This window comes from Tachyglossus aculeatus, chromosome 9, assembly GCF_015852505.1.
Source record: "Tachyglossus aculeatus isolate mTacAcu1 chromosome 9, mTacAcu1.pri, whole genome shotgun sequence".
NCBI lineage: Eukaryota > Metazoa > Chordata > Mammalia > Monotremata > Tachyglossidae > Tachyglossus > Tachyglossus aculeatus.
The window spans coordinates 43,300,049-43,321,650 of NC_052074.1; the positions used below are offsets into that span (position 1 = coordinate 43,300,049).

The 21,602-nt window shown below is 43.3% G+C and overlaps 1 protein-coding gene across 2 annotated transcripts; it reads left to right on the forward strand.

The window, feature by feature from the left end:
* The first annotated feature begins 3,648 nt into the window (after positions 1-3,648).
* TNFAIP6 (TNF alpha induced protein 6) lies at positions 3,649-19,854 on the forward strand. Of its 2 annotated transcripts, XM_038751564.1 has the most exons (6): positions 3,649-3,890; positions 10,678-10,815; positions 11,887-12,048; positions 13,602-13,830; positions 15,400-15,440; positions 19,242-19,854. In XM_038751564.1, exons 1-6 carry the CDS (start codon positions 3,797-3,799, stop codon positions 19,409-19,411), a joined length of 834 nt encoding a protein of 277 aa, XP_038607492.1. In that variant the 5' UTR covers positions 3,649-3,796; the 3' UTR covers positions 19,412-19,854. The 2 variants fall into 2 exon arrangements, with proteins under 2 accessions (XP_038607492.1, XP_038607493.1); XM_038751565.1 differs by lacking the exon at positions 11,887-12,048.
* Positions 19,855-21,602: the final 1,748 nt, after the last annotated feature.

A 21,602-nucleotide genomic window follows, 5' to 3' on the forward strand; every position in this document is an offset into this window, starting at 1 on the left:
CCCCTTCTAGACTGTGAGCCCACTGTTGGCTAGGGACCGTCTCTATATGTTGCCAACTTGGACTTCCCAAGCGCTTAGTACAGTGCTCTCACACAGTAAGCGCTCAATAAATAGGAGACGGTCCCTACCCCACGATGGGCTCACAGTTTAGAAGGGGGAGACAGACAACAAAACAAAACATGTGGACAGGTGTCAAGTTGTCAGAACAAATAGAAGTAAAGCTAGATGATCATTAAGAAAATAAATACTCATTCATTCATTCAAAGGGGGAGGACGTGGCATCTTGGAGGACATAAGGAAGAAGCATGAAGCAGCGTAGCCTGGTGGCTAGAGCAGGGGCCTGAGAGTCGGAAGGACCTGAGTTCTAATCCTGCCTCTGCCACCTGTCTGCCATGTGACCTTGGGCAATTTACTTCACTTCTCTGTGTCTTAGTTACCCCATCTGTAAAATGGGGGTGAAGACTGTGAGCCACATATGGGACAGGGAGTGTGTCAACCTAATTAGCCTGTCTCTACACAGTGGTTGACACATAGGAAGTACTTAAATACCATTATCGTTATTATTATTATTATTGTTATGAAGTTAAAAAATCAAGGTTTCTGCACTCACGGAATGGATAGCCTAAATGAACCGCCAGTGGGCATAAATTGGCAAATATAGTCTAGTGGAAAGAACATGGGGTGGGAAGTCAGAGGAAGTAGCGTGGCTCAGTGGAAAGAGCGAGGGCTTGGGAGTCAGAGGTCATGGGTTCGAATCCCAGCTCCGCCACTTGTCAGCTGTGTGACCTTAGGCAAACCACTTAACTTCTCTGTGCCTCAGTTACCTCATCTGTAAAATGGGGATTAAGACTGTGAGCCCCAAGTGGGACAACCTGATCACGTTGTAGCCCCCCAGCACTTAGAACAGTGCTTTGCACATAGTAAGTGCTTAACAAATACCACCATTATTTATTTATTATTAAGTCACAAAACCCGGGTTTTAATCCCAGCTCTACGCTCACCTTCTATGTAACCTTAGGCAAATCGCTTAATTCTCTGACCCTTGGTTTTGTTATATGTAAAATGAGGTTAAAAATCACTTCCCCTTAAACTGAGTTCAGTTGAGAAGAGAACTGTGTCCGATTTGATTATCTTGTATCTACCCCAGAGCATAGCCCATAGTATATGCTTAATAAATACCACCATTATTATTATTGTCATACCATAGCTGAGTGAATAAATAAATATATATAATAGATCCAAGTGGCTAAATAAATAAACCACGCTTCCTACTGGGAAAGCACAGTTTCACAATGTCAAGTCCGTTCTGAAGCAGATTGCTTCCAAGTCTATTCCAAAATTTTAGGCCACGCTGGACTTTTTGTGGGAAAAGGTACCACTTCCAACTGCATTGTCAGACTATATATATCTATATGTGTGCAATTGTACATTCAATTATGTATTCTAATATTTTACCCCCGGTCTGTGTTGCCCTGATTTGCTCCCTTTATTCACTCCTCCCTCAGCCCCACAGCACTTTTGTACATGTCCATAATTTATTTATTTATATTAATGTTTGTCTCCCCATTTAGGTTGTGAACTCACTATGGGCAGGAATTGTGTCTACCAACCCTGTTATATTGTACTCTCCCAAGCTCTTAGTACAATGTTCTGCACCCAGCAAAAGTTCCATAAATACGATCGATTGGTTTTACATTTGCTCTTCTTCCGGCTCACACTATTTCTGATTCATTTTTGTATGTCTCTCCCATTAGATTGCAAGCTCCTTGAGGGCAGGGAATATATGCTTTGTTTCTGCTCTACTGTCCCAAGATCTTAGAACAGTTTTGCTCTCAATAGGTGTTCAATAAAGTACAATGTTCTGCACCCAGCAAAAGTTCCATAAATACGATCGATTGGTTTTACACTTGCTCTTCTTCCTGCTCCCACTATTTCTGATTCATTTTTGCATGTCTCTCCCATTAGATTGCAAGCTCCTTGAGGGCAGGAAATATATGGTTTTTTTTTTTTTTGCTCTATTCTCCAAGATCTTAGAACAGTTTTGCTCTCAATAGGTGTTCAATAAACACCAGTGATTGAGAATCGTTCCATTTGCCACTCCCTGCCCCATTTCCAACCAAATTGACTGGACACCATGGACAAACTAGAATGTAAGATCATCTCCTAGACTGAAAGCTCTCTGTGGGCAGGGAATGTGTCTGTTACGGTGTACTCTCCCAAGAGCTTGGTATGGTTCTCTGGACACAGAAAGCGCTCAATAAATATGATTCATTGATTTTATTACACTTTGTTTTCCCACCATTCTTCACCCCTCTGACTTGTCTTGGGTAGGGACCGTCTCTATCTGTTGCCAACTTGTACTTCCCAAGCGCTTAGTGCAGTGCCCTGCACCCAGTTTGGGCAAGTCACTTCACTTCTCTGGGCCTCAGTTACCTCATCTGTTAAATGGGGATTGGGACTGTGAGCCCCCCGTGGGACAACCTGATCACCTTGTAACCTCCTCAGTGCTTGGAACAGTGCTTTGCACATGGTGAGCACTTAATGAATGCCATTATTATTATTATTACTTGTTTTGATCATCATCATCATCATCATCAATCGTATTTACTGAGTGCTTACTACGTGCAGAGTACTGTACTAGGTGCTTGGGAAGTACAAATTGGCAACATATAGAGACAGTCCCTACCCAACAGTGGGCTCACATTATCTATCATTCTATTCATTGATAGTGATGCTTTTGATGCCTGTTTACTGTTTTGGACCGTCTCTATATGTTGCCAACTTGTACATCCCAAGCGCTTAGTACAATGCTCTGCACACAGTAAGCGCTCAATAAATACGATTGAATGAATGAATGAATGAATGTCTTCCCCACAAGGAAGGCATAGTGTCTAGTGATTTTCACTCCCCTGAGGACCAGCCAATTTAGTGATCTCCACAGTTGGAAATTCCTTCCCCCAAACCAGTGATATTGATGCCTGTTTTCCTGTTTTGATGTCTGCCTCCCCTCTTCTAGACTGTAAGCCTGGTGTGGGCAAGGATTGTCTCTCTTTATTGCTGATTTGTACTTTTCAAGAGTTTAGTACAGTGCTGTGCACACAGTAAGTGCTCAATAAATACAACTGAATGAATGAATGATTGATAACTGGTGGATTCACAGGGCTCCAGATCTGGACTGTCTGGATTTTCAGAACTGTCCCAACTATCGTGGGATGTCTGGTCACCCTGGATGTTCTGGGTACTTTAATTTTCCTTATGTTACCTATAGGTTGCTCTCCTCCACTTGTCTCACCAATCACAAAGCCCTAATTTAATTCAGCCCAGGGAATGACAGCACCCAATCAGAATATCCCTTCCTAATACACAGAAAATGCTACAGATTAGTTAGGTTTTCTCAAACATCGGTTGGACTCGCTGAAACCCGACTCAGAAATCGCACCCTTCAAAACTTCCGAATAACCAAGGAAGGATTTGACCGAAGAGAGGCTGAAACAACAGATCGGTTCGATAGGTGAGACTCTCCTGGTGTGGGGAAGAAATCCAACGATCAGCCTACTCCCTGAGTTTTGGCCCTAGATGCAAATGAGTCAGACGAACAAATTCAGACACTAAGTTAATTGTGTTTCGATACGCCGCAAATGCAATTGGAGCAAGGCTTGCTGACCTCACAGCCGAAAAGACTACTTAAACTAAGGCTGGAAACCAGATGTCTCAGTCAGATCGAAGCAGCTGCTTGTGACAAGAGTTTATCCTCCGGCTCCCCACAGACGATTACCTATTTTCTGGAACTGGCGAGATGATAGCCTTGATTTACTTCTTTGTCTTGCTGTGGGATGAGACTTGGGAATGGGGATTTAAGGATGGAATCTTTCACAACTCCATTTGGCTGGGTAAGTAGCTTCATTCATGAGCTCACTGTGGGGGAAAATTTCTGGGTTGTTTAAGCGGAAGAGTGTCAGGCTTAGCAGGTTTCTGGATTTCTCTCTATTTCACTGTAGGTGGACAATGTCCAGCCAAACTTCAACTAGTGAATTTCTGAACGCATTTTTTTTTTTATCTGAAAAGAATTTGAGGAAAATTTAAAGAGTGGTTTTTAAAACCTCCAAAGGTGGAAAGAAATTAAAGGAGATTGATTTTTCACTCAAGTTCCACAATTTGGACCATTTAATTGTTCTAATTTCAGGGTAGTATGTAACCTAGATTTCCTGGTTCTTTGAGAAAAATGAACTGGCTTTACTTGGTTTGAATACATTCTAAATCTGTTTTCAAATACTGAAGACAAAACTGCCATTCCCAGAAATCCAGTAAGACGTCTTAGGGGATGCTTTCTTTGTCTGATTTTCTAAATATTGGAATTTTCGTAGAACATAGAGTATTTCTGACTGCGTTCCCACCATTTTTGTTCCTTTTGCTTCTTATCTACATTTATGAGTGGTAAATGTAAGTTTTGAGGGAGACGCCACAGTCAAAATAAACAAAAGATAAAAAGTAAAATGGACTGTTTCTTTAAATATCCCCATCACAAGACAGCAGAAGAAAACCAAAAGATCCAAGAAGGAATCCGAGAATGCTTTAGCTAACTGCTTTTAGGGTTCCTTAATTTTCATGCTGCGCATGTTAGTAGAATTAGTTGAATGGGCCACATTGTAGAATACTGTGGCCAGGATTCTAGGTAGAGTGAACAGTACAGTTAATCTTAGAGGGATAAAGCTTTTGAAAATGAAGCATCCAGACTGTAAATACAGATGGCATTGATTCATCAATTTAGAAATAGCCTAGTGGAAAGAGAATGAGCCTGGAGTCAAAAGGTCTGAGTTCAAATTCCTGCTCCACCACTTGTTTGGCCTTGGGCAAGTCACTTACCCACACGTCCACTCCACACAACTGCCAAATTAGTTCTCTTCCTCCCTTCAAAGCCCTACTGAGAGCTCACCTCCTCCAGGAGGCCTTCCCAGACTGAGCCCCCCATTCCTCTGCTCCTCCTCCCCTCCCCATCATCCCCTTCTCTCTCCCTCTGCGCTACCCCCGCCCTTCCCCACAGCACCTGTGTATATTTGTACATATTTATTACTTTATTTTATTAAGGATGTGTATATAGCTATAATTCTATTCATCTATTCTGTTGGTTTTGACACCTGTCTACTTGTTTTGTTTTGTTGTCTGCCTCCCCCTTCTAGACTATGAGCCCGTTGTTGAGTAGGGACTGTCTCTATAGGTTGCTGAATTGTACTTCCCAAGCACTTAGTGCAGTGCTCTGCACATAGTAAGCTCTCAATCAATTAATTCATTCATTCATTCAATTGTATTTATTGAGCATTTACTGTTTGCAGAGCACTGTACTAAGCACTTGGGAAGTACAAGTTAGTGACATATAGAGACGGTCCCTCCCCAACAGTGGGCTCACTGTCTAGAAGGGGGAGACAGACAAAAAAACAAAACATATTAACAAAATAAAATAAATAGAATAAATATGTACAAGTAAAATAGAGTAATAAATATGTACAATTTCAATAAATACAATTGAATGAATGCATGAACTTAACTTCTCTGTGTCTCAGCTATCTCATCTGTAAAATGGGGATAAAGACTGTGAACCCATGTTGGATATGCACTATGTCCAACCTGATTAGCATGAGAAGCACCGTGGCTCAGTGGAAAAGAGCCCTGGCTTTGGAGTCAGAGGTCATGGGTTCAAATCCCGGCTCTGCCAATTGTCAGCTGTGTGACTTTGGGCAAGTCACTTAACTTCTCTGGACCTCAGTTCCCTCATCTGTAAAATGGGGATGAAGACTGTGAGCCCCCCGTGGGACAACCTGATCACCTTGTAACCTCCCCGGTGCTTAGAACAGTGCTTTGCACATAGTAAGCGCTTAATAAATGCCATTATTATTATTATTATTAGCTTGCATCAATCCCAGCGCTAAGTGCAGTGCTTGGCACATCCAAAAAAAAATGTGAGAATTGCACACACTCTTGTGTGAGAGATTCACTTGCCAGATCCCAAACCCAACTGCAGAGAAAGTTGTCGGTCAATGATATTTATCGAGCACGTATGGTGTGAAGGGTTTGGGACAATATAATAGTGTGTCGTCATTTTATGGTATTTCTCGAGCATTTAGTATGTACCAAGCACTGTACTAAGCACTGGGGTAGAAGCAAGTTAATCAGGTTAGCCCCAGTCCCTGTCCCACTTGGGGCTTAGAGCAGGAATGAGAACCCAGGTCCTTTTGACTCCCAGGGCCATGGTCTATCCACTATGTCATGCTGTTTCCATGTTGGTAGAGTTTGCTTAGTGAGAGAGCCCTTCCTCCATCGTGAGAAGAGCTGAGGCTTCAGAGGTGGCCTAAAAGACATTGACTCACACCCCAGCAAAAGGACTTAAATGCATCTTTTTTTGGAATATGGTATTTATAAGAGCTTACTATGTGCCAGGCACTACACTCAATGCTGGGGTAGTTACAAGCTAATTGAGTTGGACATAATTCATGTCCCACCTGGGCCTCCCAGTCTTAGTCCCCATTTTACAGATGAGGTGACTGAGGCACAGAGGAGTGAAGCGACTTGCCCAAGGTCACACAGCAGATAAGTGCAAAACCAGAGTTAGAACGTCGGTTGGTCTGTCTGAGTTTCTGTCCCGGGCTCTATTCACTATCTCTTTCAGTCAAACTTGACCTTAACTCTGTGCTGTGTAAGGAGGGGCCAGATCAGAATTGAAAACACATCTCCTCCAAGAGGCCTTCCCTGACTAAGCCCTCCTTTCCTCTTCTCCCACTCCCTTCCATATCACCCTGACTAGCTCCCTTTATTTATCCCCCACCCAGCCCCACACCACTTATGTCCATATCTGTCATTTATTTATTTTCATTAATGTCTGTCTCCTCTGCCTCTAGACTGTGAGCTCCACGTGGGCAGGGAATGTGGCTACTGATTGTTGTATTGTACTCTCCCACACATTTAGTACAGTGCTCTGCACACAGTAAGCCCTCAATAAATACGACTGACTGACTGAACTGGAGTCCCTTCCTGGGTGTGCCAGTCTGTGGAAATGCAACCATCAGGACTTCATTAAGGAGTCTGACTTAAATTTTGTGTGCTCTCATTCCATCTCTTCTTTTCCAGCCCAGCTCAAATAAACCATCTTCACACCAGACAGTGGGAATCATCTGACTGGTTAGGGTTAGGCACTTATTGAGTAGATACTGAGTTTAATTTCCCTGAGAGCAAGGAAAGTAATATGCTTCTGTTTTATTTTCCCAAGTATGTGGTACATTTCATTACACTCAATTCAGGCTTAACAAATACCACCACTACTTTTACTGCTTCTAGCCCACAGTATGCCCCTTGGAGGCTGACAATATTTTTTTAAATTAATGTCTTTCTCCCCCGCTAGACTGTAAGCTCATTGTGGGCAGGGAAAATGTCTACCGATTCTGTTGTATTGTAACCTCCCTATCTCTTAGAACAGTGCTCCGCACACAGTAAGAGCTCAATAAATACCATTGATTGGAGGGAAAAGTGCAGATTTCAGCTTATTTTTAGTAGTAGTATAGTAGTAATAGTAGCATTAAGTGCATGCTGTGTGCCAGACACTGGAGTAGATGTAAGATAATTAGGTCGTACATAGTTCTTGTCCCTCACAGGGCTCAAGTCTAAGTAGGAGGAAGAGCAGATGTTTAATCCCCATTTTACAGATGAAAAAAACTGAGGCACAGATAAGTTAAGTGACTTGTTTCTCCAGAGTAAGACAAGCACACAGAGCAGAGACATCTGCTGCCAAATAAACACTCCAACATTCTGGTAGATGCTGACAGTGAGACTGACTTGCACAACAATTCATTTTGTGGGTTACAGTGAATTCCTCATCATCTCAGCGGTGAAATCCAGGCCTAAATCTCTGTTACAGTGACATTATAAGGTCGCTCCCACAGGCTTCTGGCTTCTGATCCTTGCCAGTGAGTGGCAACAATCAAGCCCATATTTTCTCATTACTTCAGTCTGCCTCGGTTGGATGGTTTTGTAGCCTTGGACAAATTACTCACAGTCAGTTGAAGTCAGCTAATTAAAATGTCATCTGCGGAACCAATAGAAATTGAATTTTGACTGAATATTTGGAAAGACCCCTTGCTTTTGAAATAAGGGCATGTTAGATAGTTTTCCGTCATGGTGCGGGCAGTTTATCGGCTCCCGTCTCTGACCCCTGAAGAATCAATCAATCGATCAATAGTACTTATTAAGCACCTATGGTGGGCGACCGCTGAACTAAACATTAGGAGAATAGAGTGGAATTAGCAGACATGATGCCTGCCCTCAATGAGTTTACAATCAAGAAGGGAAGAGCTATACAGTGTAGAGATGAGAAATTAATTAGGGAAGGCTTCCTGGAGGAGATATTATTTCAGAAGGGTTTGGAAGAAGGGGAGTGTGTTCTGTCAATCACCATGACAGTGATTGTTTTTCAACTGTAGGGAAGCATTTCCCGTTGGGCAAAGCCTCCTTTCCTTCATAAAACCCTTATAGCAGACTAGCTCATTCTCAATACCCCTGGACACAGTTAATTTCTCTCTCTGTGAGGGTCTTCTTTAATCAGATTTGTAAATTCACCTCTTTCCCTGAAAATTGAAGCAAGACTTTCATTCATTCATTCATTCATTCAATCGTATTTATTGAGTGCTTACTGCGTGCAGAGCACTGTACTAAGCGCTTGGGAAGTACAGGTTGGCAACATATAGAGACAGTCCCTACCCAACAGTGGGCTCACAGTCTAGAAGGGGGAGACAGAGAACAAAACAAAACATATTAACAAAATAAAATAAATAGAATAAATAAACAAGTAAAACAAATAAATAGAGTAATAAATACATACAAACATATATACAGGTGCTATGGGGAAGGGAAGGAGGTAAGGCAGGGAATCCCAAGGTATTAGTCCCAAGGTATTAGCTGGTGGCGGAGAAAATTTGACTTCTTCATTTGTTTCTGCAACTTACATTGATGATCTAGAATGTCCAGGTTCAGTGAGGTCCTTAATAATAATGATGACATTTATTAAGTGCTTATTATGTACAAAGCACTGTTCTAAGCACAGGGGAGGTTACAAGGTGATCAGGTTGTCCCACTAGGGGCTCACAGTCTTGATCCCCATTTTACAGATGAGGCAACCGAGGCCAGGAGCAGTTAAGTGACTTGCCCAAAGTCACGCAGCTGACAATTGGCGGAGTCAGGATTTGAACCCATGACCTCTGACTCCAAAGCCCGTGCTCTTTCCACTGAGCCACGAATCAATCAATCAATCGTATTTATTGAGCGCTTACTGTGAGCAGAGCACTGTACTAAGCACTTGGGAATACAAGTTGGCAACATATACAGTCCCTACCCAACAGTGGGCTCACATCATCATCATCATCATCAATCGTATTTATTGAGCGCTTACTGTGTGCAGAGCACTGTACTAAGTGCTTGGGAAGTCCAAGCTGGCAACATATAGAGATGGTCCCTACCCAACAGCGGGCTCACGGTCTAGAAGGGGGAGACAGACAACAAAATAAAACATATTAACAAAATAAAATAAATGGAATAGATATGTACAAGTAAAATAAATAGAGTAATAAATACGTACAAACATATATACATATATACGAATGGACAGTGATTCCTTTCAATAAGATGCAGTTAACTGAACGACAGCTGCGTCATCTGTTTCCGGATTGTTGCCTCCCCCATGGAACAACCTCTTTGGTCATCTGCTCAAGGGTCTCTTTAACGGCTTGCAAATCCGACAAAAACTGTGGGCAGGCCTTCCTCTAAGATTCATTGACTCCTTAACACCAACCCAGAGAAGAAGGGACAAGGTTACTTACCTGTATCATTTGTCTGGTATGTCAGGACTGATCAGTCATACGTGTAGAGTAAAGCATCATGTAAGCAGTGTGGCCTGGTGGACAGAGCCCAGACTTGTGGGTTCTAATCCCTTAACTTCTCTGTGCCTCAATTACCTCAACTGTAAAATGGGGATTAAGACTGTGAGCCCCAGGTGGGACAGGGACTGTGTCAAACCCGATTTGCTTGTATCCCCCCCTGTGCTTAGTACAGTGCCTGGCACAGCATAAGCACTTAACGAATATGACTATTATTACTATTACATATCGTATTAATGTGCTGTTTGTATTTTGGGATGGGTATAACCTGATGGGTATTAAATAATGTAAGTTGCATCCTCGAGGTGATTTTACCATGGGGTGGTTGAAGCCCGAGCTAGGGTATCAAACAAATAAACGTTTAGTACAGTGCTTTGCACACAATATAGGCAATTAAATTAAACTCAGATCATTTCCCCTGTTGCTATTATTAATCGTATTTATTGAGGGCTTACTGTGTGCAACTCAGTGTATTAAGAGCTTGGAAGGGTACAATATAACATCAGTGTAATCTGGGGAATTCCCTGTATGCCTGCGTCCCCAAAATTTCCCCAAAATCACCCTCATTCACATTTTCCTGAGGCTTGCTAAATCGTGTAAACAACCAGAGGAGTAACCCGCTTTGCTCTCCAACTGGATCAGTGCCCAGAGGAGCCTTTGGCAGTGTAGATTACTGAAGTCACCCTCCTCTGAGGAGCACCGAACTTGCTCTAGGCTATGAGACTTGGAGATGTCTAATTGATGAAATGTTGTAATCCCACAGAACAAGCGGCGGGAGTCTACCACCGGGAAGCCCGGACTGGAAAATACAAGCTAACCTATACCGAGGCCAAAGCAGTCTGTGAATTTGAAGGGGGTCACCTTGCCACCTATCAGCAACTGGAAGCAGCCAGGAAAATAGGTACGGAGTTGGGAACGGGCATGGGGCCATTTTTCTCCAGTCCTTCCAGGTAGGTGAGAAATATTCATCTCCTTGGACGTGCGTTCTCTCGTCTAAAACCCTGGAGCATGGTGACTTCTAAATAATGGAGTCCATCAGCAGAGCTTTATGGTAATGATTAATAATAATAATAATAATTGGCATTTATTAAGCGCTTACTATGTGCAAAGCACTGTTCTAAGCGCTGGGGAGAATACAGGGTGATCAGGTTGTCCCACGTGGGGCTCACAGTCTTAATCCCCACTTTACAGATGAGGTAACTGAGGCCCAGAGAAGTTAAGTGACTTGCCCAAGATCACACAGCAGACATGTGGCAGAGTCGGGATTCGAACCCATGACCTCTGACTCCAAAGCCCGTGCTCTTTCCACTGAGCCACGCTGCTTCCCGTGTGCAAATTAATCAATTTTTAAGAGCCAAGGGAATTGGAACTGGTACAGTCCCTGTCCCAAATGGGCTCAAAATCTAAGAGGGAGGGAGGGTGGGCATGAATCTTATCCCTGTTTTACAGATAAGGAAACTGAGGCCCACAGAGGCTAAGTGACTTGCTCAAGGTCACCCAGCAGGTGACTGGGCCTCCTGATTCCCAGTCCCATGATCTTTCCACTGGGCTATACTGTCATCCTGTGCCCAGGCCTGGCTCATCTCGGAGTTGTTACACAAATGAGGTTTTACAGTTGGAGAATTAACTTGGGCAGGGGAAACCTTATGATGCAAGTCCCAACTCTGTTACATTATCATATTATACTCTCCTAAGCACTTGACACACTGCTCTCTGGATAGTAAGCACTCAATAAATACAACTGATGTCTAGTAAATTGATGTATGAACGAGGGATGGACAATCAGGGTAAGAAAAATCAGGAATGAGGGAACAGGAGCATGAATAGCAAAAACGTTTTGTATATCTGTTCTTCAACAAAGCCTGAAGATGGACCACCAATACATTGCATGGAACCAAGTTTTTATCATGGGTCACGCTGAGCCCAGAGAAGGTTTCCGTAACCGTTCCTCAAACTTACCTTTTTCCTGCAGGATTCCACGTCTGTGCTGCTGGGTGGATGGCTAAAGGCCGAGTAGGGTATCCCATTGTGAAAGCCGGACCCAACTGTGGATTTGGAAAAACCGGCATCATCGACTACGGATTTCGCCTCAACCGGAGTGAGAGATGGGATGCTTATTGCTACAACCCTCACGGTGCGTTGAGGAGAATTCCACTTTTGGTAAAGGGCTACTTCATGGATGCTTAAAACTCTTGGAAAAAATCATCACTCTTCCCACGCAGATATTGGGAATTTGGTACAAGGCGTGTCCAGAGTCTTTATCTCCGTAGATTCTCAAGACCTTCTTCGTGCATCACTGGATCAATCAATTGTACTTACTGAGCGCTTACTGTATGCAGAGCACTGTACTAAGTGCTTGGGAGATCAGTGTGGCTTAGTGGCAGAAGCCTGGGCTTGGGAGCCAGGGGTTGTGGGTTCTAATCCTGGCTTTGCCACCTCAGATGTGTCACTTAACTTCTCTGTGCCTCAGTTACCTCATCTGTAAAATGGGGATTAAGACTGTGAGCCCCATGTGGGACAACCTCATTCCCTTGTATCTACCTCAGTGTTTAGAACAGTTCTTGGCCCATAGAGCTTAACAAATACCATTATTATTATTATTACAATACAACAAAGTTTGTAGGCATTTTCCCTGCCTACAAAATCTTGGAGGATGTAGAAGAATCTGGGGGAAGGAGTGAATCTTTCTGAGCCTGTACAGAGTTCATTATTAAACACTCAGAGCTCACGAAGGGTCTGCTCAGGTCTGATTCAATAATTTTGTTGTTTTCATATCAAAAATAAAGGCCGTGAGAGAGAAAACAGAGACCAAAACCACTCTCCAAACTGATTGTGTTCTCTCTCTCTTCTGAGCCTCCAGGTTTCCTTAGTCCTGGTCTGTCCTTGCCTCTCTCTTTCCCTTTTCCCCTCGTTTCTTTTTACCTCTTTGTTTTTCTCTCTCTGACCCCTGAAGGATCAATTGATCAGTACTACTTATTAAGCACCTCTTGTGTGTGAGCACTGTACTAAGCATTAGGAGAATAGAGTGGAATTAGGGGGCATGATCCCTGCCCTCAAAGAGTTTGCAATCCAGAAGGAAAGCGCTATAGGGTGTAGAGATGAGAAATGAATTAGGGAAGACTTCCTGGAGGAGATGTGATTTCAGAAGGGGTTTGAAGAAGGTGAGAGTGGTGTTCTGTTGACTACGACGCGAGAGTGAGTCCCAGGCAGGAGGGAGGGTGTAAGCAAGAAGTTAGTAGCCAGAGAGAAGCACAGCGAATAGGTTGGTTTAAGAGGGATGAGAGAACTGATTGAATGTCCTAACTCTGTTGCATCGTATTCGCTTAGTACACTGCTCTGCACACAATAAGCATTCAATAAATATCACTGATTGATTGACTGCTGCAATGAAAGACAGCGTCTGGACAAGTCACATCTGGAGAGATGCAGAGAAGCCAAGCACATTACTAGGCATGGGAATAGAAACAAGCTGACAACTGCTTAATACACTGATAATAAAACAACCTTTCTTAATGCATCAATCAGCATTATACTTTACTGTATTTTATAATCACTGCTATTTAGAAGGAGATTATGCTCACTAGATTTCTTTAAAAGCAGTTAATCATCAGACCCCATGCATTACCTCCCATTCAAAAGCTGGAGTAGAGCTGGAGTGTTCTTACATTTCTTATTTTCCTTTTGCAGCAAAAGAGTGTGGGGGCATCTTCACAGATCCAAAGCGCATCATTAAATCCCCAGGCTTCCCAAATGAATATGAAGATGATCAAATCTGCTACTGGCACATCAGGCTGAAGTACGGCCAGCGCATTCACCTGAGCTTCCAGGACTTTGATCTTGAAGACGACACGTCTTGCCTGGCTGACTATTTAGAAATATACGACAGCTACGATGACATTCATGGCTTTGTGGGCAGGTGATGACGATTTCCTCCATCTCCTTAACCCTTAAGCCTACTGGAGTGAGAAGGATCTGGGTTTTAATCCCAGCTCAGCCACTTGTCTGCCGTGTGACCTTGGACAAGTCATTTCACTTCTCTGGCTCTCGGTTACCTCATCTGTCAAATGGGGATTAAGATCGTGAGGCCCATGTGGGACATGAACTGTGTCGAACCTGATTAGCTTGAACCTAAACCAGCGCTTAGTACAGTGCTTGGCACATAGTAAGCGCTCAACAAATACCATAATTACTATAATGAGATTTTTTTCCTTGGTTATAGAAGACTCCACCTATAACTGAGAAACCCAATTTAGGAACACAAACAGGGGAGTGTTGTGATCTTTCTTCTGGCTTTACAGCTTCAACAGGTGGGGTTGATGAAGAGGTCAGCATCGTTGTTTCCAGGATTCCCCAATCCATCTAGCTAATTAGGCAGTTGAGACTCCCCCAGGAAAATATTTGTCCCAAGAACAGGCAAGTGGAGCACCAAGGACATAGTGATGGTGATGCACTCTTGCCCATTGTGAAAAAAACAATAATTTGGTAACAATTTTGGTATTTATTAATATGCCAAACATTACTAAGTGGTGGTATAATAATAAGAATAATGATTTTGGTATTTGTTAAGCGCTTATTATGTGCAAAGCACTGTTTTAAGCGCTGGGGTGGATACAAAGTGATCAAACTGTCCCATGTGGGGCTGACAATCTTAATCCCCATTTTCCAGATGAGGTAACTGAGGCCCAGAGAAGTGAAGTGACTTGCCCAAAGTCACACAGCTGACAAGCGGTGGAATCAGGATTTGAACCCATGACCTCTGACTCCAAAGCCCGGGCTCTTTCCTCTGAGCCACGCTGCTTCCCCAAAGTTGATAAACTTGATCAAGATAAACTAAACTAGATAAAGTTGATCAAGTTGGATACATCATCATCATCAATCGTATTTATTGAGCGCTTACTGTGTGCAGAGCACTGTACTAAGCGCTTGGGAAGTACAAATTGGCAACATATAGAGACAGTCCCTACCCAACAGTGGGCTCACAGTCTAAAAGGGGGAGACAGAGAACAAAACCAAACATACTAACAAAATAAAATAAATAGAATAGATATGCACAAATAAATTAAATAAATAAATAAATAGAGTAAAAAAATATGTACAAACATATATACATATATACAGGTGCTGTGGGGAAGGGAGGGAGGTAAGATGGGGGGATGGAGAGGGGGACGAGGGGGAGAGGAAGGAAGGGGCTCAGTCTGGGAAGGCCTCCTGGAGGAGGTGAGCTCTCAGCAGGGCCATTCCCTGCCCCTCATGGAGCTCACAGCCTAAGCAGGAGGAAGGACCGATATTTCAACCCCATTTTACAGATGAGGAGACTGGGCCCCAGAGAAGTTAAGGAAATTGCCCAAGGTTACCCAGCAACAGAACCAGGATTAGAACCCATGTCCTCTGACTCTCAGGCCCACGATCCTCCCATTAGCTGCTTCAGAAGTTGTGTAATGTTCATTCAGATCTTCTCAAATCATGTCTGTATCTTACCTTCCAGATACTGTGGAGACGCCCTTCCCGAAGACATCATTAGTACAGGTAATGGGGTCTAAAACATCCAACTTGCCGCTCTTGGTAGACTGATTCCTGGCCTCCCTCTGAAATAGATGAGGGGAGCATGAGGGTGTGAATTCTGCTCCATGGGCTGAGGCGGTAAAGGCTGAAAGTCAGGGTCAGAGGGGAGGCTCTCTAGCTCTCCAACCTATGGGTACAGATTTCCATCCCACCTGTGGGCACAGAATCAAAAGACAGGTACCGCTCTTTTCTCAATCAACCAATCAATCGTATTTATTGAGCGCTTACTATGTGCAGAGCACTGTACTAAGCACTTGGGAAGTACAAATTGGCAACATATAGAGACAGTCCCTACCCAACAGTGGGCTCACAGTCTAAAAGGGGGAGACGGAGAACAAAACCAAACATACTAACAAAATAAAATAAATAGAATAGATATGTACAAATAAAATAAATAAACAAATAGAGTAATAAATATGTACAAAAATATATACATATATACAGGTGCTGTGGGGAAGGGAAGGAGGTAAGATGGGGGATGGAGAGGGGGATGAGGGGGAGAGGAAGGAAGGGGCTCAGTCTGGGAAGGCCTCCTGGAGGAGGTGAGCTCTCAGCAGGGCCTTTTTTTTCAAAAAAAAAGGTCTGGGTTAAGTACTTACTATATGCCGAGCACTGTACTAAGCACTGGGGTAGACACAGTCCCACATGGGGCTCACAGTTTTAATCCCCCTTTTACGGATGAGGTAACTAAGGCCCAGAGAAGTTAAGTGACTTGCCCACGGTCACACAACAGACAAGTGGCAGACCTGGAATTAGACCCATTGTCGCAGATTGCCTGAGCGCACTGATGATCAGGCTCCATCATCATCATCATCATCAATTGTATTTATTGAGCGCTTACTGTGTGCAGAGCACTGTACTAAGCGCTTGGGAAGTACAAGTTGGCAACATATTGAGACAGTCCCTACCCAACAGTGGGCTCACAGTCTAAGAGGGGGAGACAGAGAACAAAACCAAACATACTAACAAAATAAAATAAATAGAATAGATATGTGCGAGTAAAATAAATAAATAAATAGAGTAACAAATATGTACAAACATATATACATATATACAGGTGCTGTGGGGAAGGGAAGGAGGTAAGATGGGGGGGGCGGATGGAGAGGGGGATGAGGGGGAGAGGAAGGAAGGGGCTCAGTCTGGGAAGGCCTCCTGGAGGAGGTGAGCTCTCAGCAGGGCCTTTTTATCAAAAAAAAGGTCTGGGTTAAGTACTTACTATATGCCGAGCACTGTACTAAGCACTGGGGTAGACACAGTTCCACATGGGGCTCACAGTTTTAATCCCCCTTTTACGGATGAGGTAACTAAGGCCCAGAGAAGTTAAGTGACTTGCCCACGGTCACACAACAGACAAGTGGCAGACCTGGAATTAGACCCATTGTCGCAGATTGCCTGAGCGCACTGATGATCAGGCTCCATCATCATCATCATCATCAATTGTATTTATTGAGCGCTTACTGTGTGCAGAGCACTGTACTAAGCGCTTGGGAAGTACAAGTTGGCAACATATTGAGACAGTCCCTACCCAACAGTGGGCTCACAGTCTAAGAGGGGGAGACAGAGAACAAAACCAAACATACTAACAAAATAAAATAAATAGAATAGATATGTACAAGTAAAATAAATAAATAAATAGAGTAACAAATATGTACAAAAATATATACATATATACAGGTGCTGTGGGGAAGGGAAGTAGGTAAGATGGGGGGGGATGGAGAGGGGGATGAGGGGGAGAGGAAGGAAGGGGCTCCACTGGACAGACTCAAGCCCTCCTTCCCATTTGGGTGAAAAAGGGATGTCAGAGGATTCACAAATCAAGGGAGAATTTCTGAGGATTAAATGATAATAGACTGGCTGGGTAATAGTTGAATCCTCCTGATGAAGCTATCTCTCTTAACAATAATAATAAGGGCATTTGTTAAATGCTTACTATGTGCAAAGCACTATTCTAAGTGCTGGGGGGATACAAGGTGATCAGGTGGTCCCATGTGGGGCTCACAGTCTTAATCCCCATTTTATAGATGAGGTAACTGAGACTCAGAGAAGTTAAGTGATTTGCCCAAGGTCCCACAGCAGACATGTGGCGGAGTTGGGATTAGAACCCATGACCTCTGGATCCTAAGCCTGGGCTCTTCCCACTGAGACACACTGCTTTTCTTGCTTTTCATTGCTTGGCTGTGATCTTCTTCTCATTATTATTATTACTGTTATTAATAATAATAATAATGATGGTATTTGTTAAGCACTTACTATGTGCAAAACACTGTTCTAAGCACTGGGGGGATACAAGGTGATCAGGTTGTCCCACTTGGGGCTCACAGTCTTCATCCCCATTTTACAGAGGAGGGAACTGAGGCCCAGAGAAGTGAAGTGACTTGCCCAAAGTCACACAGCTGACAGTTGGCAGAGCCGGGATTTGAACTCATGACCTCTGATTCCCAAGCCCGGGCTCTTTCCACTGAACCACGCGGCTTCTCTTATTTGTTAAGCACTCACTATGTATTAAGCAGCGTACTAAGAGCTGGGGTAGAGACAAGATAATCAGGTCTCACATGGGACTCACAGCCTTAAATAGGAGGGAGAACAAGGTATTGAATCTCCATTTTACAGATGAGAGAATTGATGCACAGATAAATTAAATGATTTGCCCAAGGTCACACTGCAGACAAGTGGCAGAGTCAGGATTAGAACCCAGGTCCTTCCAACTCCCACGCCTGTGCTCTTTCCCCTGTGCTCCTTGAGGGCAGACAGTTTGTCCATTTTTTAAGTCTCCATAAACTACGTACTTCACTATCGTATACCATGTAGATGACCAATAAATGGTTGCTGATACTGAAACCTGGCCTCACTAATATTTAGGAGAAACTCAGTTCTGTCTGATTTGCCATTTGTTCATTCATTCAATCAATCGTATTTATTGAGTGCTCACTGCGTGCAGAGCACTGTACTAAGCACTCGGGAAGTACAAGTCGGCAACATCTAGAGACAGTCCCTGCACAACCACGGGCTCACAGTCTAGAAGGGGGAGACAGACAACAAAACAAAACAAACTTCTTACGTGCCAGGCACTGTACTAAATGCTTAACAAAAACCATCATTATTATTTAATTTGGAGGAAAAGTTTGGAACAGTTGACTTCTATGAAGTTTGGGGACAATGAGTGGATTTCACTAATCCAAAATGCCCCTCCCTCATTACCATAGAAAATCAAGAAGTGACTGTTTAATAATCACCAACCCATCTAGTGGATAACCCAGCAAACCTTTGAGGAGGACACTATTGAAGTCAGTCAAAGAGTTAAATAGAAAATCAAAAGCTGAAGAAAACATTTTTCTTCCCAATGGTTAGAAGCCTAGAAAAACAAACTTTCAAATTCAGAGAGCTACAAACACTAACATGAACAAACAGAATAGGCGAGAGGTTAGGAAATGAAACCAGTAAGAGAAATAGCAGGAAAGATAAGGGCAATTTGAGAAAAACAGGAAAAATAGAGGCCAGTCCATTCTTTGCCACCCAAAAGAACTTTTTTTTGTTACAAATGAATGGTTTAAATATACTAGGAAATCGCTCAGATTTACCCTCAGTGCATCAAAGCACAGATTTGTAGTCCTTTGAGATTCTGAGGCCAGGCTCAAAGCGGGAAGTATCATGCAGGGCTACAACTCATTTTGTTCTCCTTTTGGACCAAACTATCACTCTTCCTCAACTCACCAAGGTGACTGAGTGCTTTAAAGAGGGTAAGCAATTTGTTCTTTCTTGCTGCAGGAAACGTCATGACCTTGAAATTTTTATCAGATGCTTCAGTGACAGCGGGAGGCTTCCAACTCAAATACGTTGCCGTGGATCCCGTAACCAAACCCAGTGACGGCAAGAACTCTAGCGCAACCTCCCAAGGAAGTAAAAACTTTCTCCCCGGAAAATTCGGCCATTTGTAGGCCAACAGGTCACCACCAAAAAAAAGACACTGAGGAAACATAAAAGAGACCTAGCCATGAAGCTTTTTTCATTAGTTTGGAAGCCTTTTTTGGGCCTCAATTTCAAAAAGGAAAAAGCAATAGTTGTTGTCTTTGTGGAGAGAGGTGACATTCGCGTGCCTCCTTTGCTTCAACCATCGGACTGCCTGTGTGTACTTGTGTGGAATGTTACTCTGAAGGATGAAAATGCAAATTCAGATGAAAACGATAAGGGAAACCTTCAAGAGGCAAGCCGAATTATTGTTCAGAAGCCAGAGAAACTGAGAGATGTGCTGCAAGATTGAGAGACTTATTCTATTAGGCATTTCCTGGATGGTAAGGCCCCCAGATATATTTTCGTAGAATCTGGGAGTGCCTGAATAAATATATATCATTGAGCAATTTTCAGGTTAAAATTTGAGAATCTAACAGTTGTCATCTCCTAGTTCTTCTCTCCCACAATATTCTTACCCATCCTCTTTTATTTATCCAGATCGCCTCCTCCATGTCCATGTCCGTATGTCTGTATAGAGAAGCAGCGTGGCTCAGTGGAAAGAGCCCGGGCTTTGGAGTCAGAGGTCATGGGTTCAAATCCCGGCTCCGCCAATTGTCAGCTGTGTGACTTTGGGCAAGTCACTTAACTTCTCTGTGCCTCAGTTCCCTCATCTGTAAAAATGGGGATTAAAAGTGTGAGCCCCCATGGGACAACCTGATCACCTTATAACCTCCCCAGCGCTTAGAACAGTGCTTTGCACATAGTAAGCGCTTAATGAATGCCATCATCATTATTATTATTATTATTGATTAGGCTTGATTTCATAAGTTTCTGGGTAGAAAAAGGTCTGTTTAGGGTCAGAGGCTACACAAGCCTAAACCAAACAGTATCTCTTACACACAAGGTCAATATTTTCAGGAGTCACGTAGCCTTCTGCCCTGAGTTCATTCGAAAATCTCAGACAACGCATGTCTACTGATTGATATCTGCCTCCCCCTTTAGACTGTAAGCTCGCTCTGGGCAGGGACTCAGTTGTTTTGTACTCTGCACTCAGTAAATGCCTTTTCTGACCCCCCTGACTCTGCATCCTGCTTCCAGGCCAGGAGAGATTCCTAGCAACTCCAGGCAGCAGCTGTCAATCAGGCAGATTCTTGGACAATGAGGAAAACTCCCAAAGGAAGCCTCATCTCCTACCTTCCCAAACACAACTCACTCATTCATTCAGTAGTATTTATTGAACGCTTACTGTGTGCAAAGCACTCGACTAAGCACTTGGGAGAGTACACTATAACAATAAGCAGACACATTTCCCGCCCACAATGAGTTTATAGTCTGGAGACACAACCCAACACGTTTCAGCCCTTCCATGCTGAAAATGCCACTCAAATGCCCCCCCCAGCATCCAATTTCCCAAACATTAGCTGGCTAAGGTGAGAGATAGCATTGGAACATTTAAGACTAATGGATCTGGTGACTTTTTTTCCCCCCCCAAACTACTTTTAGGTGTGTCCTGTGCATCTGAAGGGAGCAACTAAGATCCAGGGAAGGGTAAGGAGGGGATGTTGAAAGCCTCCAATCAATCAATCAATCGTATTTATTGAGCGCTTACTGTGTGCAGAGCACTGTACTAAGCACTTGGGAAGTACAAGTTGGCAACATATAGAGACAGTCCCTACCCAACAGTGGGCTCACAATCTAGAATTTGTACAGTCTAGAATTTGTTGCCAATTTGTACTTTCCAAGTGCTTAGTACAGTGCTCTGCACATAGTAAGTGCTCAATAAATACGATTGATGATGATAGAAGGGGAAATTCATCCAGAAACTTTTATTGGGTTACTATTGTCCTCTGAGCCATCCTGGAGATCATGTGTTTAATTCAGTGCTCTGAGCCCTTTGAGAAGGCCTTTCATTTGCCTCTTGAACCGATCAGTCATATTCAGTGAGCACTTACTGTGTGTAGGGCACTGTACCTAACACTTGGGAGAGCACAATATCAATCAGTTGTATTTATTGAGCGCTTACTGTGTGCAGAGCACGGTACTAAGCACTTGGGAGAGTACAATATAATGGAATTGGTGGACACATTCCCTGCCCACAATGAGCTCACAGTCTAGAGGGGGAGACAGACATTGATATAAATAAATTACAGATAAATACAGAAGTAGTGTGGGCATGTG

Excerpts from the sequence above, each read along its gene's own strand:
- TNFAIP6 (XM_038751564.1), top strand. The coding sequence starts at position 3,797 with ATGATAGCCTTGATTTACTTCTTTGTCTTGCTGTGGGATGAGACTTGG. Across the intron at positions 10,816-11,886 it reads GGAAGCAGCCAGGAAAATAG|GATTCCACGTCTGTGCTGCT; the intron begins GTACGGAGTTGG and ends TTTTTCCTGCAG. Across the intron at positions 15,441-19,241 it reads CGAAGACATCATTAGTACAG|GAAACGTCATGACCTTGAAA; the intron begins GTAATGGGGTCT and ends TTCTTGCTGCAG.